This window comes from Parasteatoda tepidariorum, chromosome 4 (assembly GCF_982258835.1).
Source record: "Parasteatoda tepidariorum strain Cologne lab strain chromosome 4, Ptep-v5.0, whole genome shotgun sequence".
NCBI lineage: Eukaryota > Metazoa > Arthropoda > Arachnida > Araneae > Theridiidae > Parasteatoda > Parasteatoda tepidariorum.
This window is the reverse complement of record NC_141758.1, coordinates 92,081,201-92,100,814: the sequence shown is the minus strand read 5'-3', so window position 1 is coordinate 92,100,814 and position 19,614 is coordinate 92,081,201. Positions and strand designations below refer to the sequence as shown.

The window sequence follows — 19,614 nt, the reverse complement described above, 5'->3', positions numbered from 1 at the left end:
CCTATTAAAAACTGTTTTTCTTCGACCCCCATTCGACCCCCTGGCTCAGATCGACCCCCGCTTTTGTTAAATAGACCCCTGGGGGTCTATATAGACCACTTTGGCGATCTCTGTTCTAACCAGTGAGGGAACAGGCATGTTCCTTTACTGGGCATGGATTTCCCAGTGAATGAACAATATGTGTTAATATGTTGACACTTTAATTTTCAATTCATGATTGCAAAAAAAGTCAACATTTTCCAAGTATTTATATGTTATAATTTCAAGAATAGGCTTGTGTTTAAATATTTGTGTGGCTTATAAATTCATAAAGAGCATTAAAAAAAAAACAAAATTAAGTGTTCCTTTACTGGGTGTTCATTCACTTGGTCTTCTTACTACTTGTTATTTGAACCTCCAAAACTTTAAAACAATATTATGTAAGTTCTCTACAATTTTTTTACATAATTTGCAATTAGTAACAAATATGTTGACACTGTCATTTAACTAAAATTACGAATTTTGAAATTAATATGATTTTATAAAAGGCAGGCGAAGCTTAAGTCTTCCTTCACTGGTTATTTACCTTATATGTTTTTCACAGTTAGGTGAGTGTTTGTTATTCACTGTTAAAGATTTGTTTTTCACGATTAATTAAATATTTATTATTTACAGTCAGATAAATATTTGTTTTTCACAGTTATTTAAATATTTGTTATTCACAGTTAGTTAAATATTTTTTATTCACCGAGCAAAGTCTTCAATTAGATGCCCTCGAAAAGAGAAATTAGTAATTAGGAAGAATGTAATTAGTAGAGAGAGCGAAAACAATTATTCAATTAAAAACATTTTATTTTATATTTTATAACCGTCGTTGAACAACAGACCCAATTTTATGGGTTTACGGCTAATGTTCAACTCCGTAGCCTTGTAATTTTGAACCAATCCAGAAGACAAAGAAACTCCTGAATCAATATCCTGAGAGGTATGACTTGTAATGGGAACATGGAGTACTTTGTGACACCACAGATTTAACTTCCATCAGCCACCATTTACTACACCAGAAGTCCTCTGCCGGCAGGGATCGAACCCACAACCTCTTGGTATTAGGCCCAGTGCTCTATCAACCAGTCTATTCCAGCCCTAACTTAAAACATTGAAAAACACGTATTTAAAAAAAATAAAAATCTAATTTTCATGGGATTGTAATGAAAAATTATTTTATGATAAGCAGGATGAAAAATCAAAAGATGACTCAATCTACACTACGCAACACGGGATAGCCGAGCAAAAAATAAATGAATCAATAATTTATTCAATTCCCATGCATTAATGATCTCTAAATATTGTAAGTTGTTTATATCTCAAAAACTATGCAAGAGTTCCAAAATAAATATACTTCTTTGTATTTATTCTAATTTATACAAAATGGAAACTTAGAATTAGTATCCAAATGAAATTGTGTTTCTGGCGCCGCATCTTCTTGCCACTCGGCGTTTATTCCCATAGTAGATATTGCAGAATTCCATTCAGTGCAAGCGCCATTTTGAAAATCTTCGTAGTTCTTACAGCTTATTCCAATAAATTGACATTCGTCATTGCAAAAAGATTCCAAAAAGAGGAATACTGCTCGACGGTGGGAACAATGGATGGCATTTACCATTTCTATACCTGGGAAGAAAAAAAAACAGAAAGTAATCATTGGGGATTTTTTTAGAAAAAAATTTCACCAATTCACCAAAATTTTTTCAATTCATGAAGTCAATTTTTTAGTTTTTATTTATTTGTATTTAAAAGTGAAGATGTTTGATGCTGATGGCGAGGAAATAATTATTGCAGACGCAAAATAAGTAAATAAATAAAAAGAATTAAAAAAAAAGAACTGATTAAAATCATTGGATCCAATTATTTTTTATTCTATCATCTTCAATGTAGGTTTCTTCAAAACAATATTATTCTGGACGTAGAGAGGTCCATCTGAAGATAGTTTCAGATTTATTCGTTTCTTTAGAAACATCAATTCTTGGTATATATATATATGTATCCATAAATATCCATCCATAACCTTGATTGATTTGTTCTGTTTTATTTTCGAATCGGTTTATTGTTTTTTGGTGCTCCTCACACTATTGTCTTGATATATTTTTCTTATTTGGCAACATCAATGTAATATTAGAAAGCACTATTTTGTTGATATAGTGGTGTGAGCTGAAGACGAAATTATATCTTTTCATTGTTTTGTTTTCCAATTTTTTTTTAATTTTATGCATTTATAAAAATTTCTAACTAATCAATCTAATTAACCGATTAAGCAAACAATAATATTTTTGAAGCAAAGAGAAATTATTTAAAAGCAGTTGACAGTTGGAAAGCTGAATAAAAAAAATTTGAATATTTCATCAAAAATTAACTTGTTTTTCGAAGAGATATTAGGTGTTATTTAACTTAACTAATTTAAATTAAGAATTATTTTGAAGTGTTTTAAATGCAAAACTACAATAAAACAACAATTAATTTGTCAACTTGTCATGTAATTACGCACTAACTTACCAATAGAGGTGTTGGATGTAACGTTTTCTGTTGCATTACAGCCAGGTTGATATTTTCCCCCATTGGGATAAAAATCCACATCTCCGACAGGTTGAGGTATACCCATTCCTGAGACAAGACATAAAATCATATAAACAAGTGTTTGTAACTGTAAACAATTATTGTTTGTTATTTTGTTATTTGTTTTTTTGCATACTAATTACATTTTGTAAAATAGTGAACACATCTTATCAAATTTAAATTCAGGTTGGTCAGTTATGACAGTCCTTACATTTTCTATAACTAAGTCAAAATTGACGAAGACGATAAAAAAAAATAAACTCAATCGAAATCTGTCGAATCTGAAGTGTGAAATACAGGGTGTTTAAAAAGTCCCGGACCCATTTTGATGATTAATAACCCATAAAATAATAAATAGTTAGAGAGACTCTAAAAGTTTCACGACCCTTGTCAATGAACTTCCACGTGTGCCCCCTTCGTCACACGGAGAATATCAAGTCGATAGTCAATTTTACGCCAGGTAGCGGCAAGCATATCGGCATCCACAGTCCAGAATTGCGGTTGTAATTCTGGTTTTTAGGTCATCAATGTTCGACACGATCCTCCTGTAAACATTGTCCTTTATAAATCCCCAAAGAAAAAAGTTCAGTGGCGTTATATCAGGTGATCTGGGTGGCCAAGAAATTGGATCTCCTCGCCCAATCCATCTTCCTGGACAATGGTCATTCGAAGAACTACGAACGATGATACCCCAATGAGATGGTGCACCATCTTGGTGCAAAAAGACATGTGGCTGAAGCTCTTCTAGTTGTGGAAATGCGAAGTTTTCCAACATGTCTAAGTATACGACTGATGAGACCATCTTTTCTGTAAAAAAGAAAGGCCCAATGACTCGGTCACCTGATCACCTGATATAACGCCGCTGGACTTTTTTCTTTGGGAATTTATAAAGGACAATGTTTACAGGAGGATCGTGCCGAACATTGATGACCTAAAAGCTAGAATGACTACCGCAATTCTGCACTGTGGATGCCGACATGCTTGCCGCTACCTGGCGTAAAATTGACTATCGACTTGATATTCTCCGTGCGAAAGGGGGCACACGTGGAAGTTCATTGACAAGGGTCATGAAACTTTTTGAGTCTATCTAACCATTTATGTTATTAATTTTAATCTATCTTTATTATTTTATGAGTTATTAGACATCAAAATGGGTCCGGGACTTTATAAACACCCTGTATACTAAAACCTGTCAAATCGCTTAATAAAACCTGGTAGTGTTTCTATTTATGGCCTTTCAACTCTTTTCTGTTTATTTTTTCTGGTAATTAAACAAGTTTTGATATTTTCTATACCGCCTTTTAAAGTAGGAATATGCTAGATATTTTCTTGATAGCGTTTTTGATTTTTGCTCAGTTAAATAATAACATTTATAATTTATTTTAAAAGCTTTTTTTTTTACTTCATTTGACTAGGATTTTAAAAATATATATTAAGGGGCTGTCATTACAGAACATCCTACATATGCTCAAAAAAAAAAAGGAAATCGTTTATTTACTATCTGTCAATATGTCCATAATTGAAGAGATTAATGGATGATGTTGTTGCTGTTCTTGTTGTTCATTTACGTCGCACTGGAGCTGCACAATGGGCTATTGGCGACGGTCTGCGAAACATCCCAGAGGATGATCCGAAGACATGCCATCACAATTTTGATCCTCTGCAGAGGGGATGGCATCCCCGCTTCGGTAGCCCGACGACCTGCACGCGAAGTCGAGCACTTTACGGTAGCACAGTTTAACGAGGACCAATACCGCAAACCCTCGGTCCCTACGCAGACTGATCCAAGTGGTCACCTACCCACACACTGACCGCAGCCAGTGATGCTTGACTTCGGTGATCTGATGGGAACCGTGTCTTAACGATCAGTCCACTCCGGGAAATTTTTGGATGAAAATGTTAAATAGAAGTGTACTGAATTTCAGAATATTTAATCTAGAATGCACAACACCATAACTTACAACCGATCTTAAACATGAAATGTTTGACTTTATAAAAAATGTTACGTAACGTCTTCTTTAGTAAGCTTATTAATGTCATATCAAAATTAAAGACAGGGATGGTCCCGGGGCATATGACTCACGTATCCAAATCAGGTGTACCAGGGTTCGAATTAGGTCTGTTACTGGTCAGATTATATACTGACCCTGCTCGCATATGGAGGCGATATGGTTATTGCTAACGAAAACTGAGTGAGAACCCCCTTGCCGTCCGGCAAATCGTTGTTGTTGCAAATTGTTTCTGTTCAAATGCTGGTTAGTTTTACTTAAGAAGTCCTCCATCAAGGTGAGTTTGTCCTGATGCTTTTGTTTTTTGTAGATTAAACTCTACGAAGTTCAATACTAGTAGTTGCAATTCCAATATGAATCGACTGTTCAACGATAATTATGCAATATATCAATGATAGTGAATTTATAGTATTACAAGACAGAAAATTGTTATTTTTTAATTTTTCTTACTGAGCTTTGAAACTAATAGGTGGTGATATTTGTTATCAAGATTTTATTTTTAATTCATCCTCGTTAGAAGCAACTTTTCATTGCCGAATCGAAAAAAAAAATGAATTGGTTTAGAAGACTAACGAATATTTAAAGCGCCGAAACGACGTTACTTTCCGATCCACCTAATTCTATTTTTTGCGAAATACTTATATGTTTTAAAATATTTAATAGCATGAAGCACGGTTCGAAGCCTTTTTCCGGATTGACCAAAAATGCTGATACACAATTCCGTTCTGATTCATTTCACTCAGTGTAAGGCCTTACGCGTTGTATTTTTTTATGGATGGTGCTTTCTACACTATGCGCTGTAGCTCTTTACTTCCCATATTTCCCTGTTACTATATCCGGTGCACTTTGAAACCATATGGCACTATGTGTTCACTGTGTAGAATGTATTCTCTGTTCTGAATCACAATTTTCAAAGTAAACTAAGTCTCGTTACTCTAATTAAATGCTAACACTAAAAAAAAACACGGTGCACTTGCAACTTTTTTTCTTTTCTTCCAGACGTGGACACGTACCTAGGTTTGCAAAACCCTTAACCGTAAAGTCCACGTCTGGTCACGGGTCTAGCTCGCACAATACGCAATATATATGCAAACAATCGCATTATACACCACTGCATCACAACCACAAAGCACAAGGTGCACTTGAAACTAGAACAAATAGCAATATACAAGTTAAAAGAAGACAAATCACAACTGCCAAAAAAGTGAGTTCTTTCTAAATATAACAATAATGGTGCCTTTTTTTTAATCATATATCTTTAATTAACTAAAACAAATTTTCTCTTCACACTCACCGAAATTACTTAATATCCTTAACATATTACGAAATGTTGCAGATTTTAGTTCAGAAGTCTTATCTATTTCTTTTATTGAAAACAAAATTACCTGTTTTGAAACATCGCCTCCCACAATAGGCTTAACAGCTGTTAACTTTTGAACGGAAAGTCGTGAATGTAAAGAGCTCAAGATTTGTTTTTGTTTACAGTTGTATTAAAAACATCATCAATTTGATGAGTTAAATTAATTTGAAAGATAAATTTCATGAAATATTCCTTTAACAATAAATGTTCCTCTCTAAAATACTACTTCATCCTTTCTCCGTAAATCAGTTTCTTTGACATTGGTGATTGAAATAAATTTTCAAATTCAACTTTACTTTCAAATAAATATTTCTTTTAAACAAAGCATTTTACCAAACGGAAATGACGAAGCTCCTGTATGTATGACGTCAACAAACAAAGCACTTTCTGAACTGAGACGGTAATCAGTTGGAAACAGCTCAAAGAGCGGACCAGCGGGATCCAATCCTGAAATACAAGAATGATTGAAAAACAAGTACCTGAAAACTTGTTCGAAAAAAATCTGTTTGTCATATTAATAAATCATTTGATTCAAAAATAAAATACAAACCTGTAATTCTTCCTAAGTTAGGAATGAGTAGTCCAGCATTTCCAGAAACTTGTGCTCCCAGACTTATCCCAATAAAATGAAATTGCTCGATGGGTGCGAAAGAATGTTCCTAAAAAAAGGAAGTTTTATTAAAACTAGTTTTATTAAAATTATGTGCATCAATTATATTAATAAATTTTTTTCTAATGCCCACCCTATTGACACAAGTCATCCAGTTATTAGTAGGGCAGATTTGTAGGCCACTCTTTCAGGGGCACCATATTAGGGGGACCAACGTTGCTCCCACTATATGCACAGATAGTACAGGGAATGAAAGAACATCCATGCCTTGTCCGGGATTTGAACCCAGAACGGATGTGAGATCAGTTCCCTGACCACTACACAGTCTGGTTGGCACATTAAAGAATAAAATTTTGAACTATAGTGTTAGTATGTTCGATTAAATAAAAAAACTAAACTAAACTCAGTGACGCGAGAGCCCATAGAGGGCCAAGGCCTACTGTGCCCATCTTAGTTTTCTTGACCTTGGGCTCTGGGGTGCAAGAGCAGATGTTCCAGTTAGGTGATCAGCCGAAAGCGGAACCTCCAGTGTTTAGTTCCCAAGCATGCTCATTTATCGACCCACTGAAGGGATGAGAGGCTGAGTCAAGCTTGCCCGGCTCGAGGATTTCCATGAAATAAAGTCATTTTAACTTTGTGCTATAACTGGACGCAAAAACCAATGAGAACCAATTATGTATGTTGGAGCGAGGTGATGTCTAGTAGTTTTTGAAAGATAAGACAATTAACTTCAAAGCTGGTTAATTGGGCATTATAGAAAGATGATTACAATGACAGATTGTAAAACCAGACTCTTTGTGCGGTATATCTCCCGCAAAGTGGCGCTGCTGCGGCTAAGAGGTGTCTTCATTGCTATACCATGTATATAACACGTATGTTAAGCAATTCTATATCCAAACACTTTTCTTATAAGAAGTAATTAAATTTCTACCACATCTGGGAGGACGGAAAAAAATCGAATAAGTAGAAAAACAGGGACAGGGAGTCTCCCACTGAAATAAAACCTCTACTTTTAATAGTTAATACCGATAATATTTATGTATGATTTTAATTTATTTTATAACCATCGTTGAACAGCAAACCCAATTTTATGGGTTTACGACTACTAATGTTCAACTCCGTAGCCTTTTAATTTTGAACCCAATCCAGAAGGCAAGGGAACTCCTGGCTATGACTACGAGAACCTCCCAATGTTAGACTGACGGCAAGGGGACTCTAACCCATGATCCGTCTACCACTGAGGATATTTCACGTCAGCATTGTGGTCAGTGCAAGCCAGATACGGAATTCGTATCGACTGGAATTCGAACCCGGTTCGCCTCATTGGTAAGGGAAAGCTCTGTCCCCTGAGCCATCGCGGCTCTTATATATGATTTGAAATAAATGAAGTGGCGCGTCATTTAATAAAATCTAGAGGACATTGGCACGATTAGGTATCAATAATGGCAGCCTTCAAATCGGCAACAAATGTAAACTGTTATTTTTTGGTATATACAGCTATACAGGAGATAGCCCCAACATTTTATTGCGGATTAAGTCTGGGGGAAAAGGCAGGAAGTTTCTGATAAATACCTTATTATCAAAAAATCACTATTTTTTTTATGTATATTTGAGGTCAGTTCCTCAAACCATTACGATTGAGTTCTAGTATATGAAGATCCGATCATTATATCGAAAGTCATTCAGAGTGTTTCATTTCATTTTTTGCGCATTGCACATGCAAGAGAAAGGTATATATAATACGGCTAAAAATACAAAACCAATTTAGAATGGCAGGAGGCAATTCTTTAGCTCATAGTGAAAATAAAAGTGAAAAATATTTGAGTGATATAAAAATTTGCAAGAAAACATACCGCAATGAACTGCGCGAAATGTACTAGATTCAGTGCCACTAAATAACTATACTTGACTGCTTCCGTATACGGACCTTGACAATACTTGGTATAATCCATTATAATAACATTGGCAGGGGAACGTTGCAGCAAATAATCTTTCATAACCTGAAAATATTTTTTTATTAAAATATTCCAATTAGTATTCCAATTTATTTATTCCAATTAAAATAACCGATAAAATCTTTACTATTTCTCTTTTAGATTATAACTATAAAAAAATCTTGAGTGAAATGGAGCGTTTTTAATCTATTTTTTTTTTCATACTGAAATTACAAAAATGAAACATATTAACTTAAACATAACAATTACAATAAAGCGCACAAAGTTGTATAACTTCGTGCGCTTTATTGCATGTAACAAACCTAGCTTTTGTTGTCCAAAGGTCAAATTTGGAAAAGCTGTCCAGTGTTCCAGGAAAATTAAAAAAAATTGGTAAAGTAAAAATTGATATTAAAGATATTCGAAAACACATTGTTTTACCTATCCAATTTTATATACTGAGAGCATAGATTTCCGGCAGTGATTGTTGAGCGGAAATATTTTCTCTTTATATTTAAAACCGTAAACGTCACAGCCGCTGCTATAGATTTTCTACTTCATATTACATTTTCCTTACATGCACAAAAGTTATTAAGCTTAGAAACTTACAATTACGAAAGTGTGTATAAAAATTTACAGGGAATAATATAAAATTAAAAAAAATTAACATTCGAAAATTATTAACAGTTAAACTTGTAATAAAAATACCACGCGAGCTGATCTGTTGCCCGCTTAAATGCAACTACGCTGTTGAAATTTAAAGTACGATTTTTATTTATTAACTTAGCTAGAGAATGATTTTAAAATTGCACTTTATTCTAAAGTTATTAATGATTTACGTGCTTTTTAATTCAATTCTTTCTCATCATTTTGTTTCAAATATTGAATATTTATTCATTATTGTAAGAAAATTAATTTTTTCTCTCGAGATCTTTATTTTGTAAGATTGTGCATGTGATGATGTCTAAAGTAACAAGAAGAGAGATAAATTGCTGCCAGATATTAATTGTAACAATTACATTGAAATTTTTAAAAATAAACAATTTAATGCGAGAGAGATAAATATTGTTCTCTATTGGAATTGTTATAAGCCCGACTATTTAACCGATTTTCAGCCAAATATTTTTTATTCGCAGTGTGATGTACATTCTTGACTAATTTCATTTTTCTATTTAAAGGGTTCTAAATATATCTATAAAATAATATTAATTTAATTGGAGTAATCATAAGACATGTTTTACATACACTAGTTGTTTACGAAAAAAAGTATATTTTGTCAATAAAATGTTCTCCGTTTTAGTGGAAAATGTTGTTTCTTAAAGGAAAAAAACAATGATAAATGCGAACCAATTACAGGGTTTGGTAAGCGTAGCAGGCACGTGTAGGAACCTCCTAGATTTTTTAAATAATTGAAAGCGTAAACAGTGAGTTTCGAATGTTCTTTTAGAAACTTTACTAACAGTTTTCCCAGAATGCTGTTAAGCTTAAATTAGGATCGTCAGGGGATCTCTTGAATAAGGCTTCCTTAAAAGGATAAATTATTTTTGATTTTGTGGAAATGTTATAAAAAAACTGTTATTGATATTGATTTCTGATTGACCGTCATTGATTTCGTGATAAGGACACCTGATTTGCATAATTTATTAGTAATTCTAAACATTTTTAACTAGTAAAACACATTGTGTTTAATTTTTAAACACAATGTGACATAGTAAACGTCCCATTCTAAAAACACTTTGAAGATATTGTTGGACGTTATAAGATTACTTTTGTAAGTCAAAATAATGCTATTTACAAAATACATATTTTACTTTTTTTTTAATCATAATAAATGAAGCAATGCAAATTATTATTTATCGTTGATTAAACTATAGTTAATGCAAAATTTAAGAAAAAATATATACGTAACATGACGTGTTTAGTTTTCACTTTTACTTAAAATCACAACTACTAGAAATGAAAACATAATTTATATAATGTCTTTGTTAAAGAGTAAGAGTAGAGATATTCTATTTTGGGAATTCAAGGCTGAAAACATACCATTGAATTATAATTAGATTTATGTTTCAAAGGAGGAGTTATTTTTAGAATCTTTCCCTCTTTCGCTTCCATATTAGGAAGCATTAAATGATTTTCCATAATGCGTAGAGTTACAATGGTATGTACGACTGGAACCTAATTACATCATTCTCCGTAGTATTTAATGCGGGACCGATGGTTTTCGCATGTCTCTTGCTGACTAATGTGTTCCAATAAACATCTGCCGGAATCATCCGGAGTTTCGTCCACACCCCCTCCCTTGTAGAGTGGGGAAGTGAACTGCTATAACCATCAGCCTATCTTTAAATAAATCTTTTTGTAACGTATTATGGCTTTTGACTGCATTATAAAGCTGAATACAACAATGATAACAGGGATGTAGCCCTGTTATTAAATATAAATAAAGTTCAAAATGAAGATAAAACAAAGGAAAATAACAGACAGATGAAAAAAAGGGGGGGGGGACGAAAAATAATAATAAAAAAATGACAAACAACTGGGGAAAAAAAGAATATTGTGCTCTAGTTTTTTTGTTGTAATTTCGTAAAAAAGTTTTTTGAGTGCTCCTCACACTATTGTATTAATATATTTTGCTTTGGTTATATTGATACAATATCAGAAAGCACTCTTTTTTGCGGATGTAATCGCATACCCTCCAACTTATGAGGATTTTGAAAATAATTCTTTCTAGTGGTAGCGAACCAAAGTAGAAATTTTTAAAGAAAATGGATCTATCATAAAACTTTTATCAGAACTTAAGAATCTAGCCATATGGCGTGCACTTTTATAAGTAATAGTGGACAAGTTACGCTAAAATTAATTTTTTTTAAATATTAAGACATTAATTTTGCTACCGTCTGAAAAGAAGATTTCTGAAACTACGGAAATTCCGTAGCAGTTGGAGGGTATGTAATCGTGTGGGCTGATGAAAAAATTATATCTTTTTGTGTTTATTTATTTTGTTATATATTTGTAGTTGTATATTTTTCACTTAACGCAAAGACAGGCAGGAAGCAGTGCGGAACATAATCAAACTAATTATGCACCGAAGTTGAAAAGGTACGCAAAGCAAAAATATATCACGGTTACAATAAAATGCGTAAACAAATAATAAATCGAAGTTAAGTGAAAGAAGTGGGCGAGAAAGAATTATATTTCAACTAATTCGATGTGCGATACGGCTGTGCATTTAATTTACTTATCGCTAATTAACATTCTAACTTATGTAGAGAAACTTAAAGATTAGCTGGCGTTGACGTCATAAGTCACATGTGTGGGTATGGGGGGTCTTCTTCTTGAAGTGCAAGTACCCAATTGTATGATATTCCATTATCACAGACGTATGACGGACCGGATAAAAACGTTAATTAAATAATTTAAAAAATAATACTCACAGAACAAGTACTGTTGTTTAGATCTACAACTGTTGAGTATCCATGAACAATAACTGTTGTTGGTGAAGACGGGTTGAAGTTACTACCTGATAAAGACTCTTCAGTGGGTCTCAAAGAATATGGAGATCTGAGATTCATGGGTGTATATAAGAAGTATTTAATATCCAAGTATCTAGTGTTATTCTTATGTTCGTTGATGAACAAGTTCATCTCTGTGAATCTTTGTGAGTAGTTAGAAATGAAACTTTTGATGTCATCTATTATCTCTTGAGCAGAAAAATCTTCGGTATCTAATTAAAAATATAGATATTAGGGAAAAGAATAAAAATAAATTGTAAAAAAAGTAAGATTGCATTAAATTAATTTTATTACATAAGAAGAGTCAGTTATTATGATGCAGTTAAAAGAGTGGCTTGCAAAATTATGGCAATCTTTTAAGGAACGCAGGTGATTTAATTGGGTATACTATAGCCTACGTCGCAGATCGTGTTATTCCTACTAAATTTAACTAGTAAATAGCATTTTCTGCGAACCTGATTTCTAGCAACAAGTAAAAGCATCAAACGAAGTGTCTTGTTATAAGTCGCTACTCGCCAGGTTGGAATTGTATTAGTCTAGTTCCTTTGGAAATAATTTAAGTTGTTGTTTTACCGAAGTTTATGAATTTAGTAAGCATATTTAAAACTCAGTTTATTAATTAAACTAAAAGGTAAATGTTATTCCTAGTAAGTGGAAGTAGTTGTGCTTTTTTCATATTATACCCAATTCAAAAAATTTTAAATAATTCTAAATAATCTCTTTTAATAGTTTGAATAGTTAAAAAAAAAGATTGCATTGAATTTTTAACTCTTCTATTTTAGTTGCTGCATGACAGCAGTTTTTTTAAGGTGTCTTATGTTAGCTATGATTGAGATTATGCAGGTGTTAAGTATTCATCGCTCTTAATATATATTTACTTAGAGTCCTTGTTAAAAATGAAGTAAAACATTTAAACTTTAATGATTAAGAATTATTGTTGAAGCGAGGGAGAAGGTTATGTGGCGTAACTACCTCTTCGATTATTAACCCGTTTTGTCCCGAATTTATGTATTGAAATGTTACAAAAAGTGGTTTTATGGAAAAAGTGGTATAATATATTTTCGAAATTAATTGTTTTTTCTACTGTTAGGGCATTCAAAAAGTCTTTGATAGATCTTAAAGTACTTCCTTCTTATAATTCTAGATCTAATCAGAAATAACTAAATCATTGTGGTATCTGAGAATCTTTTAATTCACCCAGATAAATGAAAATGCTACATAAATTTTTCCACCACAATGAATGTTTTTGAAAAAAGGAACTGTCCTAAATATATGACGCTGGGCGTTAACCGGTTAAACATCAGTTCACTAGTATTTTAGACATGCTAACCCTATTTGATCTTGAGCTACCTTTCGGTAGATAAAGGTCTCTCTAAAGGTAGATTTCTACTCTCACCACATTAGTGACCCGGACGTTGAAAGTAGCGCCCACTTCGCTGGATGGTCCTCATTGAACAGTTGACTTGCTATTTGTGATTGCGTCATCGTCCTCCTCGCGCTGTTGCTTCTCAGTCGCATCTACACGCAACGGGAATCCTATAAACACTCGATTGCTACTAGCAACACAGGAGAGACTACATAAACAACCGTTAACTTAATACAGATCTCTCAACTAAGGCTAAAAAAAGTCAGTGAACTTAATACAGCTCTCGCCACAAGAACTCAAAATTCGGTGAACTTAACACAGCTCTCTCGGTCTTTCGCAAATACGGCAACTGGTGGTATTCGTTCATCGAGTTCTATCCCTTATAAAATTCTGGTGGGGAATATTGTGGAGTAACTACCACTACGATTATTAAATATAAATTCAGTAGTATATAAGACATGCTAACTTGATTCAATCTTGAGGTATTTGATAGATGATAGTTGGTATTGTCTATTTCTTCTCTCCCTGCTGTTATTTTAATCTAATAAATTGTTATTGAGTAAAGAAAGATTATTAATATTTAAACCAGTTTAATTCCCGAAGGAAACTTAAACTGTTCGGCCTCTCCGGGACATATATACCCTGTAATCGTAATGACAAATGTGGTCCGTCTAAAAAACCCGGTGAGACACAAATGTCCTAACTCCGTCCTAATCACTCAGATTGCTATTTTTTTTATTTTGACAGAATATTGCTATTTTCTACCTTACTTCGATCGATTAAAGTAGTAATTTGCCTTTTGATTGGAAAAGAAGAACACTAGTCTTGAAAGGGTTGAAGTTTTTTTTTTTTACTAATTGCTTTTCACTTTTTTTCAATTTACTTCAGTCATCAAGAAGGTTTTGATATTTTTAATCTTACTCCCCTGTTAATATGTCATATTAGAATAATGCTTCTCGTTTTTCCTCGCTTAAATATAAATTTGCATCCTCTAATCTCTATGTTTACTTCTTTTTTACACACGCCGACCGGACTGCAAAGGGGTCAGAGAACTGACCTTGCATCAGAAAGATTCTGGGTTTGAATCCCGGGCATGGCATGGACGTTCTTTCATTCTCTGTACAATTTGTCCTTATTGAGGGAGCAACGTTGGCCCACCTATATGGTGCCCCTAAAAGAGTGGCCACCAAATCTGCCCTGTAAGTGCCTGAATTGACGAAATGTTAACACAGGGGGGGAAATGTTAGCGCATTGAAAATAAAGAAACTTCATTTTTACAAGGGCTTCAAAAAATATATTTAAAGTGAAAATTACAGACTGTGTAATGTACTCCTTGAAATCCTCTGTTTTGAGAGATTGATTACAGGTATTGTTTTTTTAAAAGCGTACTTTTCTCGTTTTTTCTTCTTTTTCGAATTCATTAGTAAGTAGTAAAATATACAAAAGGCTAGTGTTTAACATTTATTTAATCAAAAATTATAAATACCATAAAAAAACAAGCATCCTATGTGCGAAAGCAACAGAGTCTGCAAATATACTGAGAAAACAAAAATATGGTTAAACTACCAAAATATGTTAAAATTTACTGCGCTTCTGGCTATCACAAAGTTCAATAATTTTTACCGAAGCATTTTGGCAAAATTGATAATAAAATATAGTTTTATAATTTATGATAAAATTTAGCAAATGAGGTTAAATCTAGCAAAATTCTCATGATACCTAAGAGCATGGAATAGAAATAATTTATTCGATTAAATTCACTTTTCAGATTTGTATTTTTTTTTACTAAATGTGTGTTAATAAGAACTATAGTTTTGAAAACCAAAATAACTGGTAAATCGTTACTATACTTTACCATACAGAAAAATTACCACATTAATGGTTTAAATAACGCATATTTTGATTTTATTAACCAGAATTATGTTTTTTTATTACTTGAAATGGCATTACCATGTACAGTAATTATCACCACAACTTTGTACTTAGTGTATGAAGGACTTAAAAGTTTCAAAAAGCAAGCGCTGATATCCTTTCAAAAACAGTTTAGACATTTTGTTAATGTAAGACGGAGGAAAAAACAGTCTGATATAGTTAAAAGTAAGAGACAAATTGGTTAAGTTGCTCCTTATAAGGACAGCGAATATTTTACGACTTTTCACTTACTAAGCACTTTTATTTGTAGTATTTTTGTAAATGTGACAAATATATTACTAAATAAAAAATAGATGACGATAAATGATGTGGGACAATAATTAAGTTATATCAGAATAGTTAACATAACACGATTCAATAAAAGAATAGTATTTCTGAAATTTCAAGCTAAAAGATTTTATGAAAACAACATTAAGAAAAGTATATTTACTAACCTGTACTATAGTCTGATGAAGGCATATCACTACAACCTTTTGTTCTTTCAATGGTCGGGAAACTTTGCACAAAAGACATTACAAGTAAAAGGTTTATTACGTATGAAATGGGCATTTTTGTGCTATAGTAATCTCCTATAACAATACAAATGACTGGCTTATCGAGCAAAAACATGCAATAAAGGTTTTTGTTTCTTAATTGTATTTGAAAAACTTAAGAAAATTGCTCTATTTAAAAAAATATACTAAAATCAGAAAGTAATAAAAACAAAATAAAAGGAGTATTTGTTTTTAGTTTGTAAACATCTTACAATTGCTCATTCTTCTTTTTAAAAGTTTATCGACTTCGGTTTTGATCTATACCTGAAACCAGTTTAGCGACTTCTGTTTTGAAACTCTGGAAACATACTCTTTATTTAAATAGTTACTTGTGTATTACAACTATTTCTAATCACGGTAATTTTAATTTAAAAAATTTTTTACAAACATAAAGAATTTAAAAACAATAGAAAGTCTTATAATTTTAATCAAATACTGCATCGTCATAAGCATATTTCGCAACACTTGCTAAAATGTTTGTTGTTACTGGTAAAAAACAACAACTTTGACTTCGACTTACTTTCCGATTAACTTTTGGTGAGCTTAAATAAATGCACATGTTTTAATGTACAAACATGACAAACATGACAAACATTTAATGTACAAACATGAACTATTAAAAACAATAGAAATTCAGTTTTTCAAATAATGTTACTAGAATCTTACTAAGTGCTAATTGAAAAAAAGAAAGGTTATATAAGACGAAAAATTACTTTTGCTGCAACTGAATCACTTAAGTGAATTCTAAAGAATGCGCACGACACGCTTTAATTTACGTGCATTTAATGTAGTTTTTATATTTTGCTTAAAATACAGTTTAGTATTTTCTTTCTTTTATTTATGTTAGGTTGTTAGAATGTCATTTCTAAAATGATTTCTTTTCTGAAGCAATCTAAAGTAATAAAATGTTTTTTATGAAAAGTATGTTTTTTATGGAAAAAGAAAACGATATATTATAATTAACGATAAAAACAATATTATTGTTTAATATCTCAATATTTTGAACAAGTAAAAATAAAACTGTAAAAGTTTGTATGATCGAAAACTAACTGAATTCTTCCTATATTTATTTATGTTCCACTTCTAAATAAAATTATCTTTAATACATTGATACTCATAAATATAAATTTGTTAGAAAATATTTTTTTTAAAGTAATTTGTTTCGTTTGACAAGCAAACGATAATTCTCCTTAATATAAATGCGTTTCAAATGTTGGCAGATATTGCTGTGTTTTCATATATGTGGATTGAACTTGTGAAATAAACCATGAAAAAGTAAAATGGGAACCTTTTAGTAAATATGGATTTTTTTTTAAAATTGGAATCAGAGAATTTATTAAATTTAAGTAGAAACAGAGAATGTATTAATGTTTTTAGTCATACTTTTATTTTTATTGTCATGACACATTTTAGTTTGCTATTCCATCAAATATATTTTATTTATTCCATGGTTTGTTAGATTATATAAATAGAACTTTGTTTCTCGGATTATAAGTTTCCAGATATTTCACAATTTTAAATATTATTAAAAAATAGTTCAGGGCTAGATCACAGAACACAGTGTGATTTCATAGATCACTGTAAATTTTGAGTTAGGATTTGATGGCTGAGTTCTTAAGAAAACTGTATAAATTACCATAAAAAAACTGTTTTTAAAATTTAAAAAGAACAGTGATAATATTTTTGTGGTATTTTTATGAAACATTTCGCTTTATAAGCATTTAAGGTTTTTATATCTTTTTTATATTTACTGAAAAATCACGCATGTAAAATCATTTTTAAAATGCTGTAGATCAGTCTACTTTTCACGAATTATTTCTTAAAAATCTTTTAATATAAAATTTGAAAATATTAAAATTTTATGTTACAATCGAATGAAATTTCGAAGTGAATGAAATTTCGCTCCAAACTTACAGCTCAATTTAGTACAGAAATCCTATTTTGGAGAATCTAAGTTAACTTTTAACGACGACGAATTATCATATCAACGAGTTACGAGTTAAATAAAAAGTATAATACAGTAAATTAATTTCTAGAAACAATTGGAATTCAAGCTAAAACTTTGTTATTTTTCTTTTAGACTTGCTGTGACGGTATGCAGAAACATTGATTGAGATTTATGATTGGAAGTTAAAAAAATCAGTCATTAAATTGATTAATATAAACTTGAAAGAAAAATAAATCATTCGTTGCTTACTTGGAAATGAACCATGCTATTAAACATAGACGTAAACAATATAAGTTATAAATAAAAAAAATGAAAAAAAATTTCTAGAAACAATTTGAATTCAAGGTAAATTGAAATTTGTACTCAAAGCTATTACTTTTTTAGACTTGCTGTGACGGTATGCAAAAACATTGATTGAGATTTATGATTGGAAGTTAAAAAAATCAGTCATTAAATTGATTAATATAAACTTGAAAGAAAAATAAATCATTCGTTGCTTACCTGGAAATGAACCATGCTATTAAACATAGACGTAAACAATATAAGTTATAAATAAAAAAAATGAAAAAAAATTTCTAGAAACAATTTGAATTCAAGGTAAATTGAAATTTGTACTCAAAGCTATTACTTTTTTAGACTTGCTGTGACGGTATGCAAAAACATTGATTGAGATTTATGATTGGAAGTTAAAAAAATCAGTCATTAAATTGATTAATATAAACTTGAAAGAAAAATAAATCATTCGTTGCTTACCTGGAAATGAACCATGCTATTAAACATAGACGTAAACAATATAAGTTATAAATAAAAAAAATGAAAAAAAATTTCTAGAAACAATTTGAATTCAAGGTAAATTGAAATTTGTACTCAAAGCTATTACTTTTTTAGACTTGCTGTGACGGTATGCAAAAACATTGATTGAGATTTATGATTGGAAGTTAAAAAAATCAGTCATTAAATTGATTAATATAAACTTGAAAGAAAAATAAATCATTCGTTGCTTACCTGGAAATGAACCATGCTATTAAACATAGACGTAAACAATATAAGTTATAAATAAAAAAAATGAAAAAAAATTTCTAGAAACAATTTGAATTCAAGGTAAATTGAAATTTGTACTCAAAGCTATTACTTTTTTAGACTTGCTGTGACGGTATGCAAAAACATTGATTGAGATTTATGATTGGAAGTTAAAAAAATCAGTCATTAAATTGATTAATATAAACTTGAAAGAAAAATAAATCATTCGTTGCTTACCTGGAAATGAACCATGCTATTAAACATAGACGTAAACAATATAAGTTATAAATAAAAAAAATGAAAAAAAATTTCTAGAAACAATTTGAATTCAAGGTAAATTGAAATTTGTACTCAAAGCTATTACTTTTTTAGACTTGCTGTGACGGTATGCAAAAACATTGATTGAGATTTATGATTGGAAGTTAAAAAAATCAGTCATTAAATTGATTAATATAAACTTGAAAGAAAAATAAATCATTCGTTGCTTACCTGGAAATGAACCATGCTATTAAACATAGACGTAAACAATATAAGTTATAAATAAAAAAAATGAAAAAAAATTTCTAGAAACAATTTGAATTCAAGGTAAATTGAAATTTGTACTCAAAGCTATTACTTTTTTAGACTTGCTGTGACGGTATGCAAAAACATTGATTGAGATTTATGATTGGAAGTTAAAAAAATCAGTCATTAAATTGATTAATATAAACTTGAAAGAAAAATAAATCATTCGTTGCTTACTTGGAAATGAACCATGCTATTAAACATAGACGTAAACAATATAAGTTATAAATAAAAAAA

At 31.2% G+C, this 19,614-nt stretch overlaps 1 protein-coding gene across 3 annotated transcripts; it reads right to left on the bottom strand.

The window, feature by feature from the left end:
* Positions 1-1,361: 1,361 nt before the first annotated feature.
* On the bottom strand, positions 1,362-18,349 carry LOC107444537 (lipoprotein lipase-like). Of its 3 annotated transcripts, none has more exons than XM_087161618.1 (8): positions 18,295-18,349; positions 15,747-15,881; positions 11,937-12,226; positions 8,422-8,568; positions 6,509-6,617; positions 6,292-6,405; positions 2,530-2,637; positions 1,362-1,650 (listed from the first exon to the last, which is right to left on the bottom strand). In XM_087161618.1, the coding sequence occupies exons 2-8, from the start codon at positions 15,859-15,861 to the stop codon at positions 1,394-1,396; spliced, it is 1,140 nt and encodes a 379-aa protein (XP_087017744.1). In that variant the 5' UTR covers positions 15,862-15,881; positions 18,295-18,349; the 3' UTR covers positions 1,362-1,393. The 3 variants fall into 3 exon arrangements, with proteins under 3 accessions (XP_087017744.1, XP_071038744.2, XP_042911512.2); XM_071182643.2 differs by lacking the exon at positions 18,295-18,349 and adding an exon at positions 16,559-16,617; XM_043055578.3 differs by lacking the exon at positions 18,295-18,349 and having other exon boundaries at positions 15,747-16,060.
* Positions 18,350-19,614: the final 1,265 nt, after the last annotated feature.

Excerpts from the sequence above, each read along its gene's own strand:
- LOC107444537 (XM_043055578.3), bottom strand. The coding sequence starts at position 15,921 with ATGTTTTTGCTCGATAAGCCAGTCATTTGTATTGTTATAGGAGATTAC. Across the intron at positions 2,638-6,291 it reads AGCTTCGTCATTTCCGTTTG|GAATGGGTATACCTCAACCT; the intron begins GTAAAATGCTTT and ends GTCTTGTCTCAG. Across the intron at positions 1,651-2,529 it reads TACATCCAACACCTCTATTG|GTATAGAAATGGTAAATGCC; the intron begins GTAAGTTAGTGC and ends TTTTCTTCCCAG.